The sequence below is a fragment of the Asterias rubens genome, chromosome 14 (assembly GCF_902459465.1).
Source record: "Asterias rubens chromosome 14, eAstRub1.3, whole genome shotgun sequence".
Classification (NCBI taxonomy): domain Eukaryota; kingdom Metazoa; phylum Echinodermata; class Asteroidea; order Forcipulatida; family Asteriidae; genus Asterias; species Asterias rubens.
Window position 1 is genome coordinate 3,265,261 of NC_047075.1, and position 24,802 is coordinate 3,290,062.

Genomic DNA, 24,802 nt, shown 5'->3' on the forward strand with positions numbered 1-24,802 from the left:
GCAATTTCGGGGAAAGTTTGTGTGGATCATTATATTCTACTTTTAAAATATCTTTCTAATCGTATGCATTTTATAACAATTGGTTACAAATGCTTTTCAAAGACCAACTCGACTGATCTAAGGCAACGGGGTTCCTTTAATTGATACGCAAATATATCAAGACAAAAATTTATAATGTGTCATTGACATAAAAACACTGCTGGTGGCTACAGAAATGCTCTGTTCAAGACGGAGGCCAAAATAATACATCCTTTCATCTATACCAACTCACACCTGTTACCTCAATGTAATTCCTTGTCCAAACAGTGGATTTATTTTGTTTAATGAACAAGCAAGAAGTGCTGCCGACTGGGCAGGCAGTTTATAACTGCTAATTTCACCAAGTCTAATGACCAAAGCAATGTCACTGTATAAGACTCGCTGAAATGGAGGTACATGTATAATGTAGTTATTGAGTCTTGGTTGCGGCTACCTGGTTAGACTTGTGGACAAGTCGTCAGTGGTCTGCCGCGGTGAGATAGTCGAGTTGTGGCGGCGCTTCGCGAGATCACTGCTCTTGTGAGTAGTCTCGTGGGGCCAGCAGTCTTGCGAGAGTATCGCTAGTCGATCTGGTGAATAAGATTACCTTCATGAGACGAAGCAATTAAGCAGCGCCTTGAAAGGAGTAGAAGGTAAGATGGCGCATATGTGCTAAAAGACCATGCCAGAAACACTGGGGCAAGCCCTTCCCTAAACACCAAGTGTAACTTTATGACACTGCCAACTTTAAAACACACACAAACTTTAAAGCGCGCCCTGTTGGATTTATTGTACTGTTCTGTTTACGTTCTATATTTGGCTACAAGAAACTACATTACTTGTTTTTCTTTTCAGTTAACAGGTTAAGGTCGTGTCCAAAACGTCGACTTCGGCTAGATCAGTGCATCTGCCAGTGTAAAGGAACAGGCAGAAAGAGCACGGATAGGCAGAAAGAGCACGTTCTAGCCGTAGCTGGAGCCGAAATCAGCGATTCAGAAACGACTTGAGGGTTTGCAGACACACGTAGTACACTCACTGGTACGTTAGAGCGCCCTCTGGAGCCCATGCATGGAGAGCTCATGGATATAATCCACATCATAAAGCTTTGTCCTTAAAAAAAGCCTCTTCAAACAAAGCTGTACATAAAACAGCAGGATACCCTGACTTCTACTCATTAACTTGAGCATGAAATTATAACAAAGCAGAATTAACCGACTAAATTGAAACATATATAAGCCTCCTTCTGTCCAATACAAAATTTACAAATAGGCCTCCACAAAACAAATGTACAAATACCATGCGTTATCTTCTTTACAAAAATGGTTATACATGCAAGGCTGAACACGATTTTTACCTAAATATCTTTGTGATAGAAAAAGTTAAAGCCTCAAAATGCTTTCTGACTACACAGTGATCAAGGCTTACTATACCACTTATGAGGCGACTATATCTACAGCAAACAGGTACTGACCTCAAAATATGAGGCTATATAGCTATACATGTACAATTTTCATCTATTCAAAAATATACACAATAAAAATCACCTCGATATGTAATTCTTGCATTAAAAAGGTATCTGTCATATTAATAAAACGGGTTCACTGAAACCTCTGGTACTTAAGCAATCTCATCTTTTCCATGATTGAGGGTCGGAATGTCAAGATTCAACTTATGGGGAGGCTTAATAAATAAAAAAAAAAAGATTTTGTAAAAAAGGCCTTGAAAAGGCTGAACGTGACAAGAGCACCTCATCAGAGGTGACTTGCGTCTTTATGAACCCCATGCTTTAGACCTCTTGCACATGGATGACCTCACCAGCCAGAAACAGCGTCCTCACTGAGGTCAAATTGAAGACCTATCATTGGCTGAAAATTGTGCACGGCACGTAAGGGCATAAAATGAAAGCTCCATTTAAAATAAAATGCCAGAATAAAACATCTTTTCCTTCCGGCAACTCACACCTGTTATCTCTATGTAATTTCCTTTCAAACAGTCGACTTTGGAGCATGCACAAACCAGTAGGGCTGCTGACTGCCCCAAGCAGAATAACCGCACATCCAGTAAGTTTAATGACCCAATTGACCCAATGAGTTTTTGTGGCAAAAATCAGAAATTGTTCGATGGAGCGTTCCTTTAATGTGTTTGACATCAGTGATGGAGGTTATTGCATTGTTTTTTTTAAAGGATTGTTACCATATATTAAGACTAAATTGAATCTTATGTTAGTTAAAGGCAGTGGACACTATTGGTAATTACTCAAAATAATTATTAGCATAAAACCTTTGTTAGTGACGAGTAATGGGGAGAGGTTGATGATATGAAACATTGTGAGAAACGGCTCCCTCTGAAGTGACATAGTTTTCGAGAAAGAAGTAATTTTCCACGAATTTGATTTTGAGGTCTCGAAATCAACCATCTAAACGCACACAACTGCATGTGACAAGGGTCTTTTTTCTTTCATTATTATCTTGTAACTTCGATGACCAATTGAGCTCAAATTTTCACAGGTTTGTTATTTTATGCATATGTTGAAATACACCAAGTGAGAAGACTGGTCTTTGACAACTGCCAATAGTGTCCACAGCCTTTAATCAAATGTATTGAGACTTTCAAGTTTACTTATGAACCAATGTGCCTCAAATGAAAGGGCTTACAAAGAAATAGACACAAGAAAAATACTTCATAACAAGTGTAATCTAAGTCCTCGAGAAGTTTACACAAGAAATATCAACAGCATGCAAATTGCAAGAGCCTCGGTAAAATAATCCGTATGAATTAAAAGTTACAAAATAAAAAAATGCTTTTGTGATAAATTTTCAAAATAACCTCAGGAATGTTGTTTTGATCAAGTGCCAACAGAGCATTATTTTCACATCATTTCAAAATAATTAAAAAAAAAACCCAACTAAAAACAAACACTTTAAACCTGGGATATCATCTCCCATAATAAATTGTGGGAAAGATGAGAGAATGTTTGCAACGCCTCAAGAGGAATTACAAGAATTTGTTTGCGCTTGATGAAGGCACAGTATTTGACCCTGGAAAAGAGAGAAAATTTGAAAACCTTGAATCATAAATAAATTCATTGGAATGAATGTTCTCTTCAGAAAACCCCTTTACGATATGTTTTAGAAAACTATAGGATTGGGAAATGCTACTCTTCCCAAAAAACCCCAAAGATTTTCAATCCTTTTTTGATATGTTTTTGTTTGGAATGCAAATGAAAGTACTCTTATAATAGATGTTAAATTTGCATCGGGGATAAAGAATATATATATATGACAGTACTCTTCCCAAATATAACAGTTTGGAAACTTGATGACTGGAATAATTTGTTGCTAAAACAAGGGCACACTCGATAACTTTGCTAAAACTATCCTTTTAGAATGGACAATAAGCCTTTCTTTAATCTAACACTAAACTTTGGACATACACAAAAATAAGACTTTTTTTCCGAGGGGAGGGAAGGGCAGGGTTTTTTCATCGAGGAGTACAAAAACTTCTTCCCCGAGGTTTTTTTATGATTCATCACAATCAAAATTTTAAGAATTCCTGACTCTACAATCTGCTTGAAATGAAAAAATTCACAAATACACATGTATACCTTTCGCAACAAACTGTAACTATTCCATTGATTGCGTATAAATAATTTTAGACTCTTTGTACAAAAATAAACCACGCCCCAATCTGACAGCTGAGTTTATATCTTGCAAAACCCAATAAATTTTCTTGCACATAATTATATTGCAATCACTGCTCATCACAAAGGGAGTCCTAGTCGAGTGGTTGAGAGCATCGAATAAACGTTCTGGTATTTTAAGTCATGGGAATGTTGGTTCGAATCCCCATCGTGAAAGTGTCGTGGCCGAACAGTTAAGAGCACAGAATTCAAACTCTGTGTGGGTTCGAATCCCCAGCCGTGACACTTGTGTCCTTAAGCAAGACACTTTAACCATTGCTTCATCCTCAGATGGGTCGTAAAGCCGTTGGTCCCATGTGTTGTGTTACGCATGTAAAAGAACCCAGTACACTTATCGAAAAGAGAAGGGGGAAGGGGTTCGCACAGGTGCTCCTGGCTGTGGCTGCTGAATACGTCGTAGCACCATGTAAAGTCCGTATAAGGTGCTAAATAAATGGGTCTCAGAATTCATCACTGCAATAACCAAATCTTTCTGAAAGTTTGATTATATACTCAGCGACTTGAGTATGATATGATAATATTATTATTATTATTATGACACTTGTGTATATGAGTACCCTCGCAGGTACAGATTCACACCCAGGTAATAAGAAGCATGAATTAACGCTACCAGTAAATGTCTCAATCATAAACACAAGCACAGAGACCGGGATTCGACCCTACACTTCAATGACAAATCCACCAGAATTTAAGTTCAATGTCAGACCACTCGGCCACAACACCCTGAGTTAAACATTTGACATCATGAAATCACCCACAATCATGATACTTTGCTGACTACTTTTGGCTATTTAGAAGAAATATCGGCACAAATCGGCACTAATCCCAACCACAAAAACATTTGGTTGGGATTTTGTTACAATTTCACATCTCACGTAAGAGAAGCTGTGAAGAAGGGTTGAAAAGCTTTCGTCCACACCCTCACACTGACAACGCATTACTTATTATTCTTTGCCTGGTTAGAGTTCTTTGCAGAGTTCCCTGTAATCAAACCAAAGTCGAAGAGACATTATAGACAACGGGTTGACAAAATTTTGCTCAAACCAAACAGCGCCCTCAAATTGACAACGCATTATTTCTTATTCTTATTTAAAGAGTGCCCCGTCTCCTTTGCCCTTGTCAAGCCATTTCCCACAGGGGCAGAGCGTCTGTTTGCCGGTCGCCAGGTTGACGATTTCACCAAACAAAAACAGCGCCCTCACATTTTTAACGCATTATTTTATTTATTCTTTGGCTGGATAGAGCTCTTTGTATAGTTCCCAGTCTCCTTTGCCCTTGTCAAGCCATTTCCCACAGGGGAAGAGCGTCTGCTTGCCGGTCGCCAGGTTGGCGATTTCACCAAACCACACAGCGCCCCCACATAGACAACGCATTATTTTATTTGTTCTTTGGCTGGATAGAGCTCTTTGTATAGTTCCCCATCTCCTTTGCCCTTGTCAAGCCATTTCCCACATGGGAAGAGTGTCTGTTTGCCGGTTGCCAGGTTGGTGATGGTCACATGGTCGCAGAGCCAGCCGGCGTTGAATCCCTTGTTGTCGTGCTCTACGTATAGCTTCACCAAATCGCCGAGGTCCAGAACTTCCAGGGTGAATTTGTCCGTTTGACCTATAGATATAATATTAAAAAATAATAGCTTGCATTTATATGGGGCTTAAAAAACCTGTACACAGGGTTTTCATGCACTGTTACATAATCATAGTAAGTAATTACACAATATAATGACTATAACAATGTTATATTAATTTTGGTTTGTACCCATCCACCAATGCGTGTAAGCACTGTATACTCAGTACTTACCCCGAGTCCTGTGAAAAAAATATCACCTGCATATTTACTCGGGTGGGATTCAAACCCACGACCCTTGCAATTCTAGAGCAGTGTCTTACCAACTAGACTACCGAGATTGCCCGGCAGCTGTAGGCAGTTTGAATCCTATGTTTTGGCAGCGAATCCCATCCGAGTAAATATGCCTGTGATATTTTTTTCACAGGACTCGGGAAAGTACTGAGTATTACAGTGCTAACACATTGGTGAATGGGTAAAAACCAAAATCTCTTAAAGGCAGTGGACACTATTGGTAATTACTCAAAATAATTATCATCATAAAACCTTTCTTGATTATGAGTAATGGGGAGAGGTTGATAGTATAATACATTGTGAGAAACGGCTACCTCTAAAGTGGCATAGTTTTCGAGAAAGAAGTAATTTTCAACGAATTTGATTTCGAGACCTCAGATTTAGAACTTGAGGTCTCGAAATCAACCATCTAAACGCACACAACTTCGTGTGACAAGGGTGTTTTCTTCTTTCATTATTATCTCACAAGTTCGATACAGGTTTGTTATTTTATGCATCTGTTGAGATACGCCAACTGTGAAGGCTATTCTTTGACAATTACCAATAGTGTTTACTGCCTTTAAACCAATCCTGTTCAATATCTTTAATAACATTTTGTGTGTACCTTTTTCAAAGAGATCTCTGAATCTTTGTTTGAGAGGATGTTTCCCAGAGTCCCCGTTTGATCCGTAAATAATAATGCTGACGTTGGCGTCGGTCCCTGCTCCCTTCTCATTGGCTGTTACCACGACAACCTCATATTTCACCGGTGCTAGACCTGTAGACAAGCAAACAGCAATAAGAAAATGAACACCATGTAAAGATAGTTTCCAGATGATGACTAGAGCAAGCTAGTCTAAACGTTGAGACCAATTCAAGAACTGACTCCGCGGTAGTGCAGCTAATTATGATCCAATAAGCTAAAGCAGTAGTCTCGGCAAATTTACTATACCATCTGCCCGGGTAGTAGTTAAACAGCAGGACGGTTCTTTTCAGAACTGACCATCGTCAACCCGATAAATCTACTCCGCGGTAGTAGAATTAAAGAAAGGCACTTTTTCTAAGAATAAACTCGAGCTGGCAAGTAGATACACACATGGTGTTACCGCAAACCAAATATAGTTTGCTGTTTATAAACAAATAAATAGTGGTTTCTTATATAGCCCTCCCGGCAGGATTCCCAGCGAGATCCAAGTTGAATTCGCTGTAAATCCTCACAATGTTTTATACTATCAACAGCTCTCCAATGCCTGATACCAAGTCAGTTTTTAAGTTAGCATTTGTTTTGAGTAATTACCAAACATGTACCTTCCCTTTAATGCAGATGTCATCAATCAATTTGCTAGTTGCTTGTCTCTCGTTAGATTAATTAGATGCCAGAGACCAATTTTAATTAATTGCCGGAGATTGTTCAGGTGATTAATATAGCTAAACACAGGACAATTTTTACTCCCCACAATTTATTTATTTACCTGTTACCATGAGTACCCTTAAGTTACCAATTGTGACAACATTGACGTACACTGTACAGTCCAAAAAAAACCTCCACTGATCCTCATCACTTCAGTAAAAGAAAACGTACGGAAGGATTTAGTTAAGACATAGCAGGCCGAGTAGAAGGTTGACTGAAATCTAACTCTTCGATTCTGTTTTATATATGCATTAAACAGACTTAAACTACAGCTTCATCATGATAGTTATCATCACGTCTCTGTTTTTGACTTTCATGGCACAAACCTGTATGAGTGAGACTCAGAAAGTAACTAAGGATTTCTACTTCGCTGAAAACCGAGCCTTACTGAATCATGTGTTTGAATGGAAGACTGTATCTTCTCCTGTGATCTGTGGACGAGACTGCTCTATGGATCCACAGTGTGCATCATTCAACTATCACATCATAAAAGGTATTTGTGTGTTGAATGATGCCAGCAGAGCTCACAGTCCTGATGACTTTGTTGAGATTCAAGGAAGTGCCTACTATGATGACAACTTGGACACTTCTTCGTTTTCACTACCCAGCACTAGCAGTTGTTTGGAGTTGTATCAAGCTGGTTACCGCATCAATGGTGTGTACACAATCTTTCCTACAAGTCTGACTGATGGGTTACAGGTTTACTGTGATATGGAGACAGATGGAGGAGGCTGGATGGTGTTCCAGAGGAGACAAGATGGCTCTGTTAACTTTGACCGTACCTGGGCTGAATACCAATCTGGGTTTGGTGATCTACAGAATGAGTTCTGGCTGGGGAATGATATCCTGCGTGAGCTTACTGGATTAGGACAATGGCATCTCAGAGTAGATATTGAAGATTGGAAGTCCAACACTTCGTGGGCATCTTATGGTGAGTTTGCTGTTACAGGTGACAAGTACACTCTCCATGTTGGTTCATATGATGCTCAGAGTCCAGCAGGTGATCCATTGTCAAAACATAGAGGGAGTCCATTCACAACAAAAGATCAGGACAATGATTCACACGACAAAAATTGTGCGCAGAGTTATCCGGGCGGCTGGTGGTTTAAGAACTGCTTTTGGGCTCATCTTAATGGTAAATACTTGCCGCAGGGAGAAGTTGAACGTGCAACAGGAATACACTGGGGGGCCTGGGGAGGCGGACTACTAAACTCCCTAAAAAAATGCAGCATGAAAATACGGCAAGTTGTTTAAAGGAAGGTTACAGAATTGTATTAATTTTGGTTTTTACCCATACACCGATATCTAGCACTGTATATCTACTATCTTTAAACCGTGGAGGTTTCATGTAAATCAGCGGGACTTTTTGTGTTTTGTGTTGTACTAAAAGTACACATCAGACCCCTTTTAAAAGATCTTTGGGTGTTTAAAAAAATTGGGTATAAACGTTGTATACTCAGTACTTTCCCGAGTCCTGTGAAAAAAATATCCCAGGCATGTTTAAATTCTGGTGGGATTCGAACCCATGACCCTTGCAAAGCAGTGTCTAACCAACTAGACTACCGAGATTGCCGGTAGCTAGAGGCAGTTCGAATCCTATATTTTGGCAGCTGGTACCGCACAGATATAATAGATGTTAAATTTGCATCGGGATAAAGAATATTAATTTTGGTTTTTACCCATACACAGATGTGTCTTAGCACTGTATACTCAGTACTTTCCCGAGTCCTGTGAAAAAAATATCCCAGGCATGTTTACACTCTGGTGGGATTCGAACCCATGACCCTTGCAAAGCAGTGTCTTACCAACTATGTTTTGGCAGCAGGTACCGAAACGATTGAAGGTATGTTACAGAATTGTTACAGAATGTTACAGAATTGTTAAAGAATGTTACAGAATGTTACAGAATATTACATAATTGGTAACAAACAAAACTCGGGAAGATCACAGATTTACGTAAAACTTACATAGTCTAATGATGATATAGTAGAAAACATCCCTTGAAATATTTCTGTCTGAAATTTCATATTTGATGAACAATAAATAATCTAATTTCGCGTTTTGAGTTTATCGCACGTTTTATTCAATTTTGTTTCGGCATCGCTGTCATGCATTATTCGTAATCTGTTTTTCACTCTTCTCTCTTGACCCAGATGGCCAAATGATCTCAAACTTTTAAGGGTTATTCAGTTTACGTATATAGTGGATTACATAAAGTGCTTGCACTGCCAGCAACTTTTTTGCTAGCAAAACCAATTCTGTAATGTTCCTTTAAAGGCAGTGGACATTGTTGGTAATTATACTCAAAGCAAATTATTATCATAAAACCTTTCATGGTAGTAGAATTAAAGAAAGACACCTTCTCTAAGAATAAACTCGAGCTGGCAAGTAGATACACACATGGTGTTATTGCAAACCAAATATAATTATTACCAAAAAATAATGTAATGGGGAGAGGTTGATAGTATAAAACATTGTGAGAAACAGCTCCCTCTGAAGTGTTGTAAATTTCCAGAAAGAAGTAATTTTCCACGAATTTGATTTCGAGACCTCAGATTTCGAGGTCTCGAAATCAAGTATCTGAAAGCACACAACTTCGTGTGACAAGGTGTTTTTTTTCTTTCATTATTATCTCGCAACTTCGACAACCAATTGAGCTCAAATTTTCACAGGTTTGTTATTTTATGCATAAGTTGAGATCCACCAAGTGAGAAGACTGGTCTTTGACAATTAACAATAGTGTCCAGTGTCTTTAAAGCCATGATGTCACGCTCACCATGTTGGTGGTCAATAGGCTTACGTGTAAACGCCGCGTCACCATAAGATGCGCAACACTGAATAACACACGTTGACATTGACCACCAAAATGGCGCATCCAAGATTATTCTGATGATGACGTCAGGTGAAATGGGTCAATACAATTTTTTTTGCTTATACGAAATTGTAAAGGAAAGAGTACTTGAAGGTAAATATTAATAAAGAAAGAGTTTCAAAAGCAAAGATTTCTATATTATTAATTTTTTGTACTGTTCTTTGTTCCTACCCAGTCAGTTTCCCCCCGAGGTTTATATTGATATCTGAAACAAAAAGTTGTATCCCCTTAAGGTGATCATGCCCCTGCCCTGCCACTTCCCAGGTTGTGTCGTAATTTGGGTGTGGTCCCTGGCTACACAGCACGGTTTTATGGCTTTTGACTGGATCTCCGAACAAAGATATTGACAAAATAGGGACACCGCAACAAGATGGCTTAAAATTTTTGAGAACCTTCCACTCTATGACCCTACTAGCTATTAAAGGTTAGGGTTAGGGTTAGGGTTAGGGGCTAAAGGATAATATTATTCCAAGTAAAGATAGTTTGATGTTAGTCAATAAATAAATAGTGGCTTCTGATATAGCGCTCCCCGCAGGATTCACGGTGAGGCAGATCCCAGCCCAATCCTGCCGGGAATCCTTCTAAAATTGGCTCAAGGGAAGTGCCTTGGTTAAGGACACTGTAAGTGTCATGACCATGGCTAATTACAACCATACTCTGCTGACCCTAAACCCTCAAGTTTGTCCAGTGCCCTTGACTGTTCGGCCATGAAACTCCACACTGCCTTTACACTTCGGGAAAGATCCATTCATGATTTTCTGAGTTTCAGAAACAAAAACTCAGACACTGTTTTGGGTGCGTTTGTTTAGCTTCCCTGGGTCATCCCCGGTCTGCCCCGGTGCGTTCGAATAGCTTTTGACGTCATTCCAGGGGCTCACCCAGGTCAGCCCCCAGTGCCCTGCTTGTGGAGTGGGTCACTTGGGGGCTGGCCCCAGGATAAACGACGTCACTACGAGAGCGGTGAGTGGTCGATCGTTTAGCTCTTGTCATCAGGGGCTAACCCGAGTGAGCACCGCGGGGTAGACCCAGGGAAGCTAAACGAACGCACCCATAATACATCCTATTCATCAGCGGATGTATACTTTGAATTGTTTGAGTCATTAAATTTAATGGATGGGGGTGCAGTTAATCTGCCTGGGATAGTCTACAACCCAACTGGTTTGTTCACAATCCAATTAAGTCCGCTATTTGAAAAAGGAATTAAATGGAGATAAACAGATTGTCATATTAAAAGCTCCTCTTTCTTTAATTGAGCTTTCCGGTAATGAGGAATACAAAGTCCATCAAGCGTTACCAATATTCCAATGGTTTTAAAGGCACTGGCCACTATTGGTAATTACAAAAACCTTACTTGGTAACGAGCAATGGAGAGCTGTTGATAGTATAAAACATTTTGAGAAACGGATCCTGAAGTACATATGTAGTTTTTGAGAAAGAAGTAATTTCTCACAAAAAGATTTGAATTGAATCGACACCTCAGCTGAGGTCCTGAATTCAAGGTATCTCAAAGCACACAACTTGTGAGGGTGAGGGTGTTTTTTCTTTCATTATTCTCTCGCAACTTCGATGACCAATTGAGTCAAGGGTTGTTATTTTATGCATGTTGAGATACATCAAGTGGTATTTGACTTAAACGTGTCTGTGCCTTTAAAGGCACTGTACATGTTTGGTAATCGTCAAAGACCAGTGTTCTCACTTGGTGTGTCCAATCATAACCATAAAAAAACAAACCTGTGAAAATTTGGGCTCAATTGGTCATCGAATTTGCGAGAAAATGATGAAAGAAGAAACACCCTTGTTGGACTTTGTGTGCTTTCAGATAGGAAGAAATTACCTCTTTTTCAAAAACTACAATACTTCAGAGGGAGCCGTTTCTCACAATGTTTTATACTATCAACAGCTCTCTAATGCCTGATACCAAGTCAGTTTTTAAGTTAGCATTTGTTTTGAGTAATTACCAAACATGTACCTTCCCTTTAATGCAGATGTCATCAATCGATTTGCTAGCTGCTTGTCTCTCGTTAGATTAATTAGATGCCAGAGACCAATTTTAATTAATTGCCGGAGATTGTTCAGGTGATTAATATAGCTTAACACAGGACAAATTTTACTCCCCACAATTTATTTATTTACCTGTTATCATGAGTACCCTTAAGTTACCAATTGTGACAACATTGACGTACACTGTACATTCCAAAAAAAAACTCCACTGATCCTCATCTCTTCAGTAAAAGAAAACGTACGGAAGGACTTAGTTAAGACATAGCAGGCCGAGTAGAAGGTTGACTGAAATCTAACTCTACGATTCTGTTTTATATATGCATTAAACAGACTTAAACTACAGCTTCATCATGATAGTTATCATCACGTCCCTGTTTTTGACGTTCATGGCACAAACCTGTAAGAGTGAGACTCAGAAAGTAACTAAGGATTTCTACTTGGCTGAAAACCGAGCCTTACTGAATCATGTGTTTGAATGGAAGACTGTATCTTCACCTGTGATCTGTGGACGAGACTGCTCTATGGATCCACAGTGTGCATCATTCAACTATCACATCATAAGAGGTATCTGTGTGTTGAATGATGCCAGCAGAGCTCACGGCCCTGTTGACTTTGTTGAGATACAAGGAAGTGCCTACTATGATAACAACTTGGACACTTCTTCATTTTCACTACCCAGCACTAGCAGTTGTTTGGAGTTGTATCAAGCTGGTTACCGCATCAATGGTGTGTACACAATCTTTCCTACAAGTCTGACTGATGGCTTACAGGTTTACTGTGATATGGAGACAGATGGAGGAGGCTGGATGGTGTTCCAGAGGAGACAAGATGGCTCTGTTGACTTTTATCGTAACTGGGCCGAATACCAATCTGGGTTTGGTGATCTGCAAAATGAGTTCTGGTTGGGGAATGATATCCTGCGTGACCTTACTGGATCGGGTCAATGGCGACTCAGAGTAGATTTGGAAGATTGGAAGTCCAATAAATCTTGGTCTTCTTATGGTGAGTTCAGTGTTACAGGTGACAAGTACACTCTCCATGTTGGTTCATATGATGCTCAGAGTCCAGCAGGTGATTCAATGCCATGGCATGATGGCCAATCATTCTCAACAAAGGATCAGAACAATGATCCAAGGTCTGGTTACAATTGTGCCAAGCTATATGAAGGTGCCTGGTGGTTTAATACTTGCTTTCAAGCTCATCTGAACGGTAAATACTATCCACAGGGAGAGGTGTCATATCCACAGGGAATACAATGGTCCAAGTGGAAAGGACATCGCTACTCCCTGAAGAAATGCAGCATGAAAATACGGCAAGTTTTGTAACTATCAACTCATTGACCAGGGACAGGGAATAAAATGGAATGACTGGAGTGGGGATTATTAATTACTCCCTCAAATAATGCAGCATGAAAATACGACAACTTAAACTCTAACCCTGGGTTTGCGGAACAAGAATGATCGACTTGTTGAACAGGATTGACTTGTTCATCAGAGTTAGTCGAACTATGGTTAACTATAGTCGTTGATCGAACTTGCTCATTATTTCCATGAAAGTTGGATTTACAGAGCTAATCTGCGGCCACCTTGTGTCACAAAGTCTCCAACTGTCTAGTAGTTTGAAGAATTTCATGTGTATTGACCCCTTGCACGAGCGTCACACGCGGCGACTGATGCCACCATGTTGGTGGTCAATAGGCTTACGTGTAAACGCCGCGTCACCATAAGATGCGCACTTCACTGAATAACACACGTTGACATTGACCACCAAAATGGCGCATCCAAGATTATTCTGATGATGACGTCAGGTGAAATGGGTCAATACAATTTTTTTGCTTATACGAAATTGTAAAGGAAAGAGTACTTGACGGTAAATATTAATAAAGGAAGAGTTTCAAAAGCAAAGATTTCTATATTATTAATTTTTTGTACTCTTCTTTGTTCCTACCCAGTCAGTTTCCCCCCGAGGTTTATATTGATATCTGAAACAAAAAGTTGTATCCCCTTAAGGTGATCCCGCCCCTGCCCTGCCACTTCCCAGGTTGTGTCGTAATTTGGCTGTGGTCCCTGGCTACACAGCACGGTTTTATGGCTTTTGACTGGATCTCCGAACAAAGATATTGACAAAATAGGGACACCGCAACAAGATGGCTTAAAATTTTTGAGAACTTTCCACTCTATGACCCTACTAGCTATTAAAGGTTAGGGTTAGGGTTAGGGTTAGGGTGAGGGTTAGGGGCTAAAGGATAATATTATTCCAAGTAAAGATAGTTTGATGTTAGTCAATAAATAAATAGTGGCTTCTGATATAGCGCTCCCCGCAGGATTCACGGTGAGGCAGATCCCAGCCCAATCCTGCCGGGAATCCTTCTAAAATTGGCTCAAGGGAAGTGCCTTGGTTAAGGACACTGTAAGTGTCATGACCATGGCTAATTACAACCATACTCTGCTGACCCTAAACCCTAAAGTTTGTCCAGTGCCCTTGACTGTTCGGCTAACCCGAGTGAGCACCGCGGGGTAGACCCAGGGAAGCTAAACGAACGCACCCATAATACATCCTATTCATCAGCGGATGTATACTTTGAATTGTTTGAGTCATTAAATTTAATGGATGGGGATGCAGTAAATCTGCCTGGGGTAGTCTGCAACCCAACTGGTTTGTTCACAATCCAATTAAGTCCGCTATTTGAAAAAGGAATTAAATGGAGATAAACAGATTGTCATATTAAAAGCTCCTCTTTCTTTAATTGAGCTTTCCGGTAATGAGGAATACAAAGTCCATCAAGCGTTACCAATATTCCAATGGTTTTAAAGGCACTGGACACTATTGGTAATTACAAAAACCTTACTTGGTAACGAGCAATGGAGAGCTGTTGATAGTATAAAACATTTTGAGAAACGGATCCTGAAGTACATATGTAGTTTTCGAGAAAGAAGTAATTTTTCACAAAAAGATTTGAATTGAATCGACACCTCAGCTGAGGTCCTGAATTCAAGGTATCTCAAAGCACACAACTTGTGAGGGTGAGGGTGTTTTTTCTTTCATTATTCTCTCGCAACTTCGATGACCAATTGAGTCAAGGGTTGTTATTTTATGCATGTTGAGATACATCAAGTGGTATTTGACTTAAACGTGTCTGTGCCTTTAAAGGCACTGTACATGTTTGGTAATTGTCAAAGACCAGTGTTCTCACTTGGTGTGTCCAATCATAACCATAAAAAAACAAACCTGTGAAAATTTGGGCTCAATTGGTCATCGAATTTGCGAGAAAATGATGAAAGAAGAAACACCCTTGTTGGACTTTGTGTGCTTTCAGATAGGAAGAAATTACCTCTTTTTCAAAAACTACAATACTTCAGAGGGAGCCGTTTCTCACAATGTTTTATACTATCAACAGCTCTCCAATGCCTGATACCAAGTCAGTTTTTAAGTTAGCATTTGTTTTGAGTAATTACCAAACATGTACCTTCCCTTTAATGCAGATGTCATCAATCGATTTGCTAGTTGCTTGTCTCTCGTTAGATTAATTAGATGCCAGAGACCAATTTTAATTAATTGCCGGAGATTGTTCAGGTGATTAATATAGCTTCACACAGGACAAATTTTACTCCCCACAATTTATTTATTTACCTGTTATCATGAGTACCCTTAAGTTACCAATTGTGACAACATTGACGTACACTGTACATTCCCACAAAAAACTCCACTGATCCTCATCTCTTCAGCAAAAGAAAACGTACGGAAGGACTTAGTTAAGACATAGCAGGCCGAGTAGAAGGTTGACTGAAATCTAACTCTTCGATTCTGTTTTATATATGCATTAAACAGACTTAAACTACAGCTTCATCATGATAGTTATCATCACGTCCCTGTTTTTGACGTTCATGGCACAAACCTGTAAGAGTGAGACTCAGAAAGTAACTAAGGATTTCTACTTGGCTGAAAACCGAGCCTTACTGAATCATGTGTTTGAATGGAAGACTGTATCTTCACCTGTGATCTGTGGACGAGACTGCTCTATGGATCCACAGTGTGCATCATTCAACTATCACATCATAAGAGGTATCTGTGTGTTGAATGATGCCAGCAGAGCTCACGGCCCTGATGACTTTGTTGAGATACAAGGAAGTGCCTACTATGATGACAACTTGGACACTTCTTCGTATCACTACCCAGCACTAGCAGTTGTTTGGAGTTGTATCAAGCTGGTTACCGCATCAATGGTGTGTACACAATCTTTCCTACAAGTCTGACTGATGGCTTACAGGTTTACTGTGATATGGAGACAGATGGAGGAGGCTGGATCGTGTTCCAGAGGAGACAAGATGGCTCTGTTGACTTTTATCGTAACTGGGCCGAATACCAATCTGGGTTTGGTGATCTGCAAAATGAGTTCTGGTTAGGGAATGATATCCTGCGTGACCTTACTGGATCAGGTCAATGGCGACTCAGAGTAGATATGGAAGATTGGAAGTCCAATAAATCTTGGTCTTCTTATGGTGAGTTTGCTGTTACAGGTGACAAGTACACTCTCCAGGTTGGTTCATATGATGCTCAGAGTACAGCAGGTGATTCAATGGCATGGCATGATGGTAAATCATTCACAACAAAGGATCAGGACAATGATGCAAAGACTAATGGCAATTGTGCCAAGCTATATGAAGGTGCCTGGTGGTTTCATTACTGCTTTACTGCTCATCTGAACGGTAAATACTATCCACAGGGAGAGGTGTCATATGCACAGGGAATACAATGGTCCAAGTGGAAAGGACATCGCTACTCCCTGAAGAAATGCAGCATGAAAATACGGCAAGTTTTGTAACTATCAACTCATTGACCAGAGACAGGGAATAAAATGGAATGACTGGAGTGGGGATTATTAATTACTCCCTCAAATAATGCAGCATGAAAATACGACAACTTAAACTCTAACCTTGGGGTGTACGGGACAAGAATGATTGACTTGTTGAACTGGATTGACTTGTTCATCAGAGTTAGTCGAACTATGGTTAACTATAGTCGTTGATCGAACTTGCTCATTATTTCCATGAAAGTTGGATTTACAGAGCTAATCTGCTGCCACCTTGTGTCACAAAGTCTCCAACTGTCTAGTAGTTTGAAGAATTTCATGTGTATTGACCCCTTGCACGAGCGTCACACGCGGCGACTGATGCCACCATGTTGGTGGTCAATAGGCTTACGTGTAAACGCCGCGTCACCATAAGATGCGCACTTCACTGAATAACACACGCTGACATTGACCACCAAAATGGCGCATCCAAGATTATTCTGATGATGACGTCAGGTGAAATGGGTCAATACAATTTTTTTGCTTATACGAAATTGTAAAGGAAAGAGTACTTGAAGGTAAATATTAATAAAGAAAGAGTTTCAAAAGCAAAGATTTCTATATTATTAATTTTTTGCACTGTTCTTTGTTCCTACCCAGTCAGTTTCCCCCCCGAGGTTTATATTGATATCTGAAACAAAAAGTTGTATCCCCTTAAGGTGATCCCGCCCCTGCCCTGCCACTTCCCAGGTTGTGTCGTAATTTGGCTGTGGTCCCTGGCTACACAGCACGGTTTTATGGCTTTTGACTGGATCTCCGAACAAAGATATTGACAAAATAGGGACACCGCAACAAGATGGCTTAAAGTTTTTGAGAACTTTCCATTCTATGACCCTACTAGCTATTAAAGGCTGTGGACACCATTGGTAATTGCCACAGACTAGTCTTCACAGTTGGTGTATTTCAACATACAGGTATGTATAAAATAACAAACCGTGAAAATTTGAGCTCAATACGTCGTCGAAGTTGCGAGATAACTATGAAAGAAAAAAACACCCTTGTCACACGAAGTTGTGTGCTTTTAGATGCTTGATTTCAAGAACTCAAATTCTAAACCTGAGGTCTCGAAATCATATTCGTGGACAATTACTTCTTTCTTGAAAACTACGTCACTTCAGAGGGAGCCGTTTCTCACAATGTTTTATACTATCAACCTCTCCCCATTACTCATTACCAAGTGAGGTGTTATGATAATAATTATTTTGAGCAATAACCAATAGTGTCCACTGCCTTTAAGCTGGTTATTCATCAATGGTTTATGTACCATCTTTCCTACAAGTCTTACTAATGGGTTACAGGTTTACTGTGATATGGAGACAGATGGAGGAGGCTTGATCGAGTTCCAGAGAAGACAAAACAGCTCAAAATTTTTGAGAACTTTCCATTCTATGAACCTACTAGCTATTAAGCTGGTTACCGCATCAATGGTTTATGTACCATCTTTCCTACAAGTCTGACTGATGGGTTACAGGTTTACTGGATGATATGAAGACATTTGGAGGAGGCTGGATCGTATCCCAGAGGAGACAAGACGGCTCTAAATTTTTGAGAACCTTCCATTCTATGACCCTACTATAGCTATTAAGCTGGTTACCGCAGCAAAGGTTTATACTCAATCTTTCCTACACAGACTAATGGGTTCCAGGTTTAGTGTGATATGGAGACAGCTGGAGGAGGCTGGATCGTGTTCCAGAGGAGACAAGATGGCTCTAAATTTTGGAGAACTTTCCACTCTATGACCTTACCATGCCTACTAACGATTAAGCTGGTTACCGCATCAAAGGTTTATACTCCATCTTTCCTACAAGTCTGACTGGTGGGTTACAGGCTTACTGTGATATGGAGACAGATGGAGGAGGCTGGATCAAGTCTCAAGCGACAAAATGGTTCTAATGTTTGTACAGTTGGGGTGACTGATCTATTTATGTTGCGGCCACTAGGATATGGAACAATCTTCCTTACATACAGCATCAGACAATCACCTACAATACAGACTTTTAATACCTCACTCAAATCTCACCTGGGCCCAATTTCATAGAGCTGTGAAGCACAAAAATTAGCTTAGCATGAAATTTCTTCCTTGATGAAAACATGGTTACCAACCAAACTTCCCTGTGATTTTCAGGATAAGCAAACAACCGCTGAATACCAGTATCAAGCGATATGCAACAAATGGAAATTTGGTTGGTAATCCTGTTTTCATCAAGGAAGAAATTTCATGCTTAGCAAAATTTTGCGCTTAGCAGCTCTATGAAATTGGGCCCTGTTTACAAGAGCCCACTGTATGGCGCCATAAGCAATGATCGTTTCAATACAGCGTAATATATAAATGTTACGATTGATCAAATAGACAAATATTTGGTTTGCGGTAACGCCATGTGTGTATCTACTTGCCAAGTAGAGTTCTTTAGAGAACTGGCATGCTATATATTTTACCATTGCGGAGTAGATTTTTTTTTTCGGGAGACTTCTTAGTTTTTCTGAAAAGAACTGTCCTGCTTTTTGGACACTACCTGGAGGGGGGGGGGGGATAAAAGATCGGCAGGAACTATTACCTTAGGTTATGATCGTTTTAAACTGCACTACCGCAGAGTGTGTTTTTAAATTGGTCTCAACGTCTCAATGACTGAGTAGAATTTAAAACATTTAAAAATGAAATGAATTTAGACTTACTTCTTGCCGTGACCATCTTGCCCTCGTCCACCTTCTTGCAGTTGAGTCTCATCGCGCTGTCCTTGCCGAAGCCCAGAGGGACCCAACTCTTGCAGGGGAAGGTGAACCTGGAGAGAAGAAGAAGCGAACAACAGATTTCAGTACAAGAATGAGGTGAGGTTTCCAGTGACACCATGTTTTGAGTAGTGGTGGCTCTGAAAAGAACCAGTGGTTAAAGGCAGTGGACACTATTGGTAATTACTCAAAATGATTATTAGCATTAAACCTGACTTCTTAACGAGTAATGGGGAGAGGTTGATAGTTTAAAACATTGTGAGAAACGGCTCCCTATGAAGTGACGTAGTTTTCGAGAAAGAAGTAATTTTCAATGAATTTGATTTCGAGACCTCAGAATTAGATTTTGAGGTCCCGAAATCAAGCATCTAAACGCACACAACTTCGTGTGACAAGGGTGTTTTTTCTTTCATTATTATCTCGCAAGTTTGATGACCGATTGAGCTGAAATTTTCACAGGTTTGTTATTTTATGCATATGTTGAGATACACCAACTGTGAAGGCTAGTCTTTGACAATTACCAATAGTGTCCACTGCCCGAAATCAAGCATCTAAACGCATAATTCTCTGGCAACTTGGACGACCGATTGAGCTCAAATTTTCACAGGTTTGTTACTTTATGCATATGTTGAGGTACACCATGTGAGAAGATTGGTCTTTGACAATTACCAATAGTGTCCAGGCTGCAGTGTCTACTCAACTGAACTCATATTGATTGGAAAATTGAGTTGTCAACCAGAACCAACACTACTCACTCAAAAGAGATTTAATTAAACATGGTGCTACCGCAAACCCCACCAAGTCATACTCCCAGTATTTTAAATCCTACTGAAGTACAAAAATTGTTCTTCAATATAATGCCAACGAACCTTAGAAATATAAAAAAAAAAAAAAAAAATACTGATTTAGTTTACAATTGATAGGCCTAAAAGGCAATAACTGCTCTGAATGATATTAGCAATAATTGGACAGGAAAAAAATTAAAATAAAGGGGGAAAAAAAAAAAAAAAGCAATAAAAAGTAGATTTCCAATAATTGTACTTAAAAGTACAAGAATTGTTCTTTACTATACTGTAGGTCAACAAACCTTAGAAATAATTTTTAAAAATTAAATACTGATTAAGTTGCAGTTGATAGGCCTGACAGGATAAACTACTCTAAAAAATATTAGTAATAATGAGACAGGAAAAACAAAATAATCATACTAGGGGAAAGCAATAAGAAAAGCAATCAAAAGTAGAGTTTCAAATTTCCTAAACAACAACCAAAATGGCGATATAATAATAATAATCATGTTAATAATAGGCATAATACAACAAGCAACAATACAGAAATATATAATACAAAGAAAGAATTCATAAAGTGAACAAATCAATACACGTAATGACATTATCATATGAATTTACGCAAGTTCTTGTCAAGATTTTTTTTCAGTTCAGTTCAGTTTTATTTCCACTCAATCATTTCAGATGACAAGATGTAACATAGAGTAGTAAAGATACACAATAGATTAAGTGGTGGAGGACTCCCAAAGATAATGAAGGACTGCAGTTTTTTCATACACAATCAACCTCTACCCTCGCAGATACCCATTTATACCCCTGGGTGAAGAGAAGCAATTATGGTGAAGTATCTTGCTCAAGGAAACGAATGTCATGACCGGGATTCGAACCCACACTCTGATGAATTAGCCACCAGAACTTGAATTCGATGCTCTTAACCACTCGGCCATGACACCAAACACACAAGCAATATAAAGTAAGAAGTACTAAGTACAAAATATGGAAGGTACACAAGCAAAGAAAAACGACAATAACAAATTATTTGTAAATGAACGGGCCACAGAATAAAACACAGTATCACATAGTACATGTAGGAAATATGTGACAGTAGCTGAACATTTTCAGCGACAAGCAATATAAAAACAAGAATGTCTGGAAAAGAACAATCCATATAATAAAACACAGTATTTCAAGTAGGCCCTATAGTAGCAAATGTAAAATATATCACAGTAGCTGAAAGATTTTAGCTACAAATAATATATAAGCAAGAAGTACTTTATACAAAATATGGAATGAATTTGGGAACACAAGCAAAGAAAATCGACAACAGCAAAACATTTGAAAATGAACAAGCCACAGAATAAAACACAGTGGTCACAGTGGGTTCTATAATAGGAATGCAAAATATACGATAAAAGCTAAAAACTTTCATCCAAAGAACAAGCTGGGACATTACAGAGAGAGAGAAATACCGAAATAAGAAAGTTACCGAAATAAGAAAGTTGTGTCAGACCCAATAACAATTCAATAAATAAAAGCATCTTAAATAGTACAAAACATAACTGGACGAAATCTTGATGCACTTGACACGACAGAAAAAATGACAAAGCATGAGAGAATGCAAGTTGAGATAGATGGGTGTTGAGGTTGGATTCGAAAAGATGAAATTCAAGCTCTGATGTGAAAAAGTCTTGGGTTCTCTTTAGTCCTATGTGTGGTGGTCAGGAAGATTTGAAAAGAGGAGCTTTGAAAGGCAAAAAGCCCAAGTAAGACTTAGGGCACTCTTGCAGTTATTATACTTACTTTGATCCTGTTGACGTATCCATGACAATGACCTCATGGCAGTGCCAGTCGACCTCTCGCCCCGATCCCTTGGGTTTGGGACTGTCGCTCCGCTCCCTGTGTCCCAGCAGAATACTGTCGATCTGTCCAACGTTGCGAGTTGTAAACTTGAAAGTGTCTGTATCACCCCTGTGGACAAAATTTCAGTTGTCAACAAAATTACAAAACAGGAGTGGCAAGATTAGGCACTTAAAGACAGTGGACACTATTGGTAGTTGTCAAAGACCAGTCTTCTCACTTGGTGTTTCTCAACATATACATAAAACAACAAACATGTGAAAATTTGAGCTCAATTGGTCGTCGAAGTTGCGAGATAATAATGAAAGAAAAAACAACCTCGTCACACAAAGTTGTGTGCTTTCAGATGCAAGTTGATTTCGAGACCTCATCTAATTCTGAGGTCTCGAAATCAAATTCGTGGAAAATTACTTCTTTCTCAAAAAACTACGTTACTTCAGAGGGAGCCGTTTCTCAGTGTTTTATACCATCAACCTCTCCCCATTACTCGTTACCAGGTAAGGTTTGGTGCTAATAAATATTTTGAGTAATTACCAATAGTGTCCACTGCCTTTAAAGGCATTAAGCACATTTGGTAATTGTCAAAGACCAGTCTTCTCACTTGGTGCATCCAAGCATAAAAAAACAAGTCAATCTTTGGACTTCTAGCGCGACCAGCCGCTCCTAGCTGTTTCAGAGGTTGAACTTTTCATGTACTTAATTCAGAATTTGGTTCGGCGCGACTCTGAAGCGCCTTTCTGAAAGGGGTGTAACTCCACCTTATTTGACTACTCTCATGACTCATTGTGAAATCCACCCTGGACATTTGTGACCCGCTCTGTGAAAATGAGTCAGATGTAGGCAATTTCAAGAATTGAGGTATGCATGGCTGGAAAGAACACATCAGCAGCAGTCATTTGGTATGTGTCTAAGCTTTGGGGTGTAACGCGTTGCTGAGTTACTCCCGTTTGAAATTAGCCACTACACCATTTTTTTGTGAAAAATGACATTTTAAACTACCATTGTGTGCAAAAGGATACAAATTAGACAGAAGTATGAGACAAAATTGTTGTATTCATAGCTTTATTGCCTAAAAGTAAGTGTTCTAAAGGTTTTTTTTTCCTTCACATTTTACACATTAAACTGTCCATAACTTAATATTGTATTGGGCGACATCTGACTCATTTTCACAGAGTGGGTCACATTTGGTTATAAATCTTACTTTCTGAGGATTTTCTTCTTGACGCTGTTCTCCATGATGAACTCCTTGGAGCTGCGCAGGTCGCCCTCTAAGGAGACCCAGGCATTCTGGGTCGTACCCGCATCTCGTTTATCGGTCGTCGTGACAGAGATCTCGTAAGCTGCAATGGAAACACAAGCGCATTGGTTTAAAGACAGTGGACACTATTGGTAATTGTCAAAGACTAGTCTTCTCACTTGGTGTATCTCAACATATGCATAAAATAACAAACCTGTGAAAATTTGAGCTCAATTGGTTGTCGAAGTTGCGAGATATGAATGAAATAAAAAAACACCCTGGTAAAACGAAGTTGTGTGCTTTCTGATGCTTGATTTCGAGACCTCAAGTTCTAAACTTGAGGTCTCGAAATCAAATTCGTGGAAAATTACCCCTTTCTCGAAAACTATGGCACTTCAGAGGGAGCCGTTTCTCACAATGTATTATACCATCAACCTCTCCCCATTACTCATCACCAAGAATAGTTTTGTGCTAATAATTATTTTGAGCAATTACCAATAGTGTCCACTGCCTTTAAACGGATTTGAGTGTACTATAAAGTAAAAATAATTCTGCCACCATGTTGGCTAGGTTTCCAAACGGACTTTAACAGTGTAGTGAGCCTGGGTTCATTGATACTTACTAATCTTCTCTTTATCGTCTCTGGGCGTGTTGAGAGAGTCACATGTTAGCTCTCTCATGATCTGCTTGTCGTCCTCGTCTCTGGCCAGCCAACGGTTACAGTGGAACATAAACGTCTTGTTTGCCGTCTCGTCAATGATCTCAACGTACTCTAGATGCCAGCCGGCTTTCAGTCCTGAAAGAACGATGATATTAAAGGAATGTTACAGAATTGGTAAGAAACAAAAAATCGTGAAGATTACAACCGAATTTTTTATTTTTTTTCTATTTGATTTCTTGAGTGAAAATGTACGTCAGTGCTGTCGTACATGTATTACCCATAATAATACTTGTCTCCTGAGAGGGCATTATCAGGCAAGAAATATTATGAACTTTGGGATGAACCAAGGCGACACCTATCAGCAAGATACATTTTATCTTGATAAGAAAGACATACTAACTTTTCTGTACAGAATTTCTAAAAACCTTTAAGGGTGGCTGCAATGCTTTTTTTATTCATTTAAACGATTAAACAGGACTTTTTAAACCTAACATATTTTTTATTATTTTTTATTAAATGCGCAAGTATTTTAAAAACGGTTTTAAAGAGATCAGTGGAACCCCCCCCCCCGCCCCTAAAAGGGAGCCTTCATTTGCATAAACGTGACGTCATGTGGGTAACCCGAGCTGTACGTCCGTGTGCATAGTACATGTACACACGTGTGCAGTGTGTGGCCTGGTAGTACCTAGGCGCGTGTAGTTTGGGACCAGACTTTTTTGCCGATGATTTTGTTTGTATTCCCGCCATGACGTCGATGGTAGGGGGGGGGGGGGGGGGGGGGGCGGTAACAATCCACAAAACTTGATCGCTAAGTACACAAGTTAGATATATCGGGAATAAACAAAACA

General features: G+C 39.5%; 2 protein-coding genes across 2 annotated transcripts in view; one reads left to right on the forward strand and one right to left on the reverse strand.

Moving 5' to 3' along the window:
- Window positions 1-4,017: 4,017 nt before the first annotated feature.
- The window catches only part of LOC117299261 (lipoxygenase homology domain-containing protein 1-like), a 78,694-nt gene continuing 57,909 nt past the window's right edge, over window positions 4,018-24,802 (reverse strand). Inside the window, 6 exon segments of the mRNA XM_033782742.1 lie at window positions 4,018-5,323; window positions 6,180-6,332; window positions 19,361-19,467; window positions 22,000-22,167; window positions 23,258-23,396; window positions 23,916-24,089. Coding sequence (XP_033638633.1) covers window positions 5,091-5,323; window positions 6,180-6,332; window positions 19,361-19,467; window positions 22,000-22,167; window positions 23,258-23,396; window positions 23,916-24,089 — 974 coding nt within the window. The 3' untranslated portion in view covers window positions 4,018-5,090.
- On the forward strand, window positions 12,177-13,517 carry LOC117299262 (ryncolin-1-like). The gene has a single exon (XM_033782744.1). It carries the CDS (start codon window positions 12,189-12,191, stop codon window positions 13,161-13,163), a length of 975 nt encoding a protein of 324 aa, XP_033638635.1. The 5' UTR covers window positions 12,177-12,188; the 3' UTR covers window positions 13,164-13,517.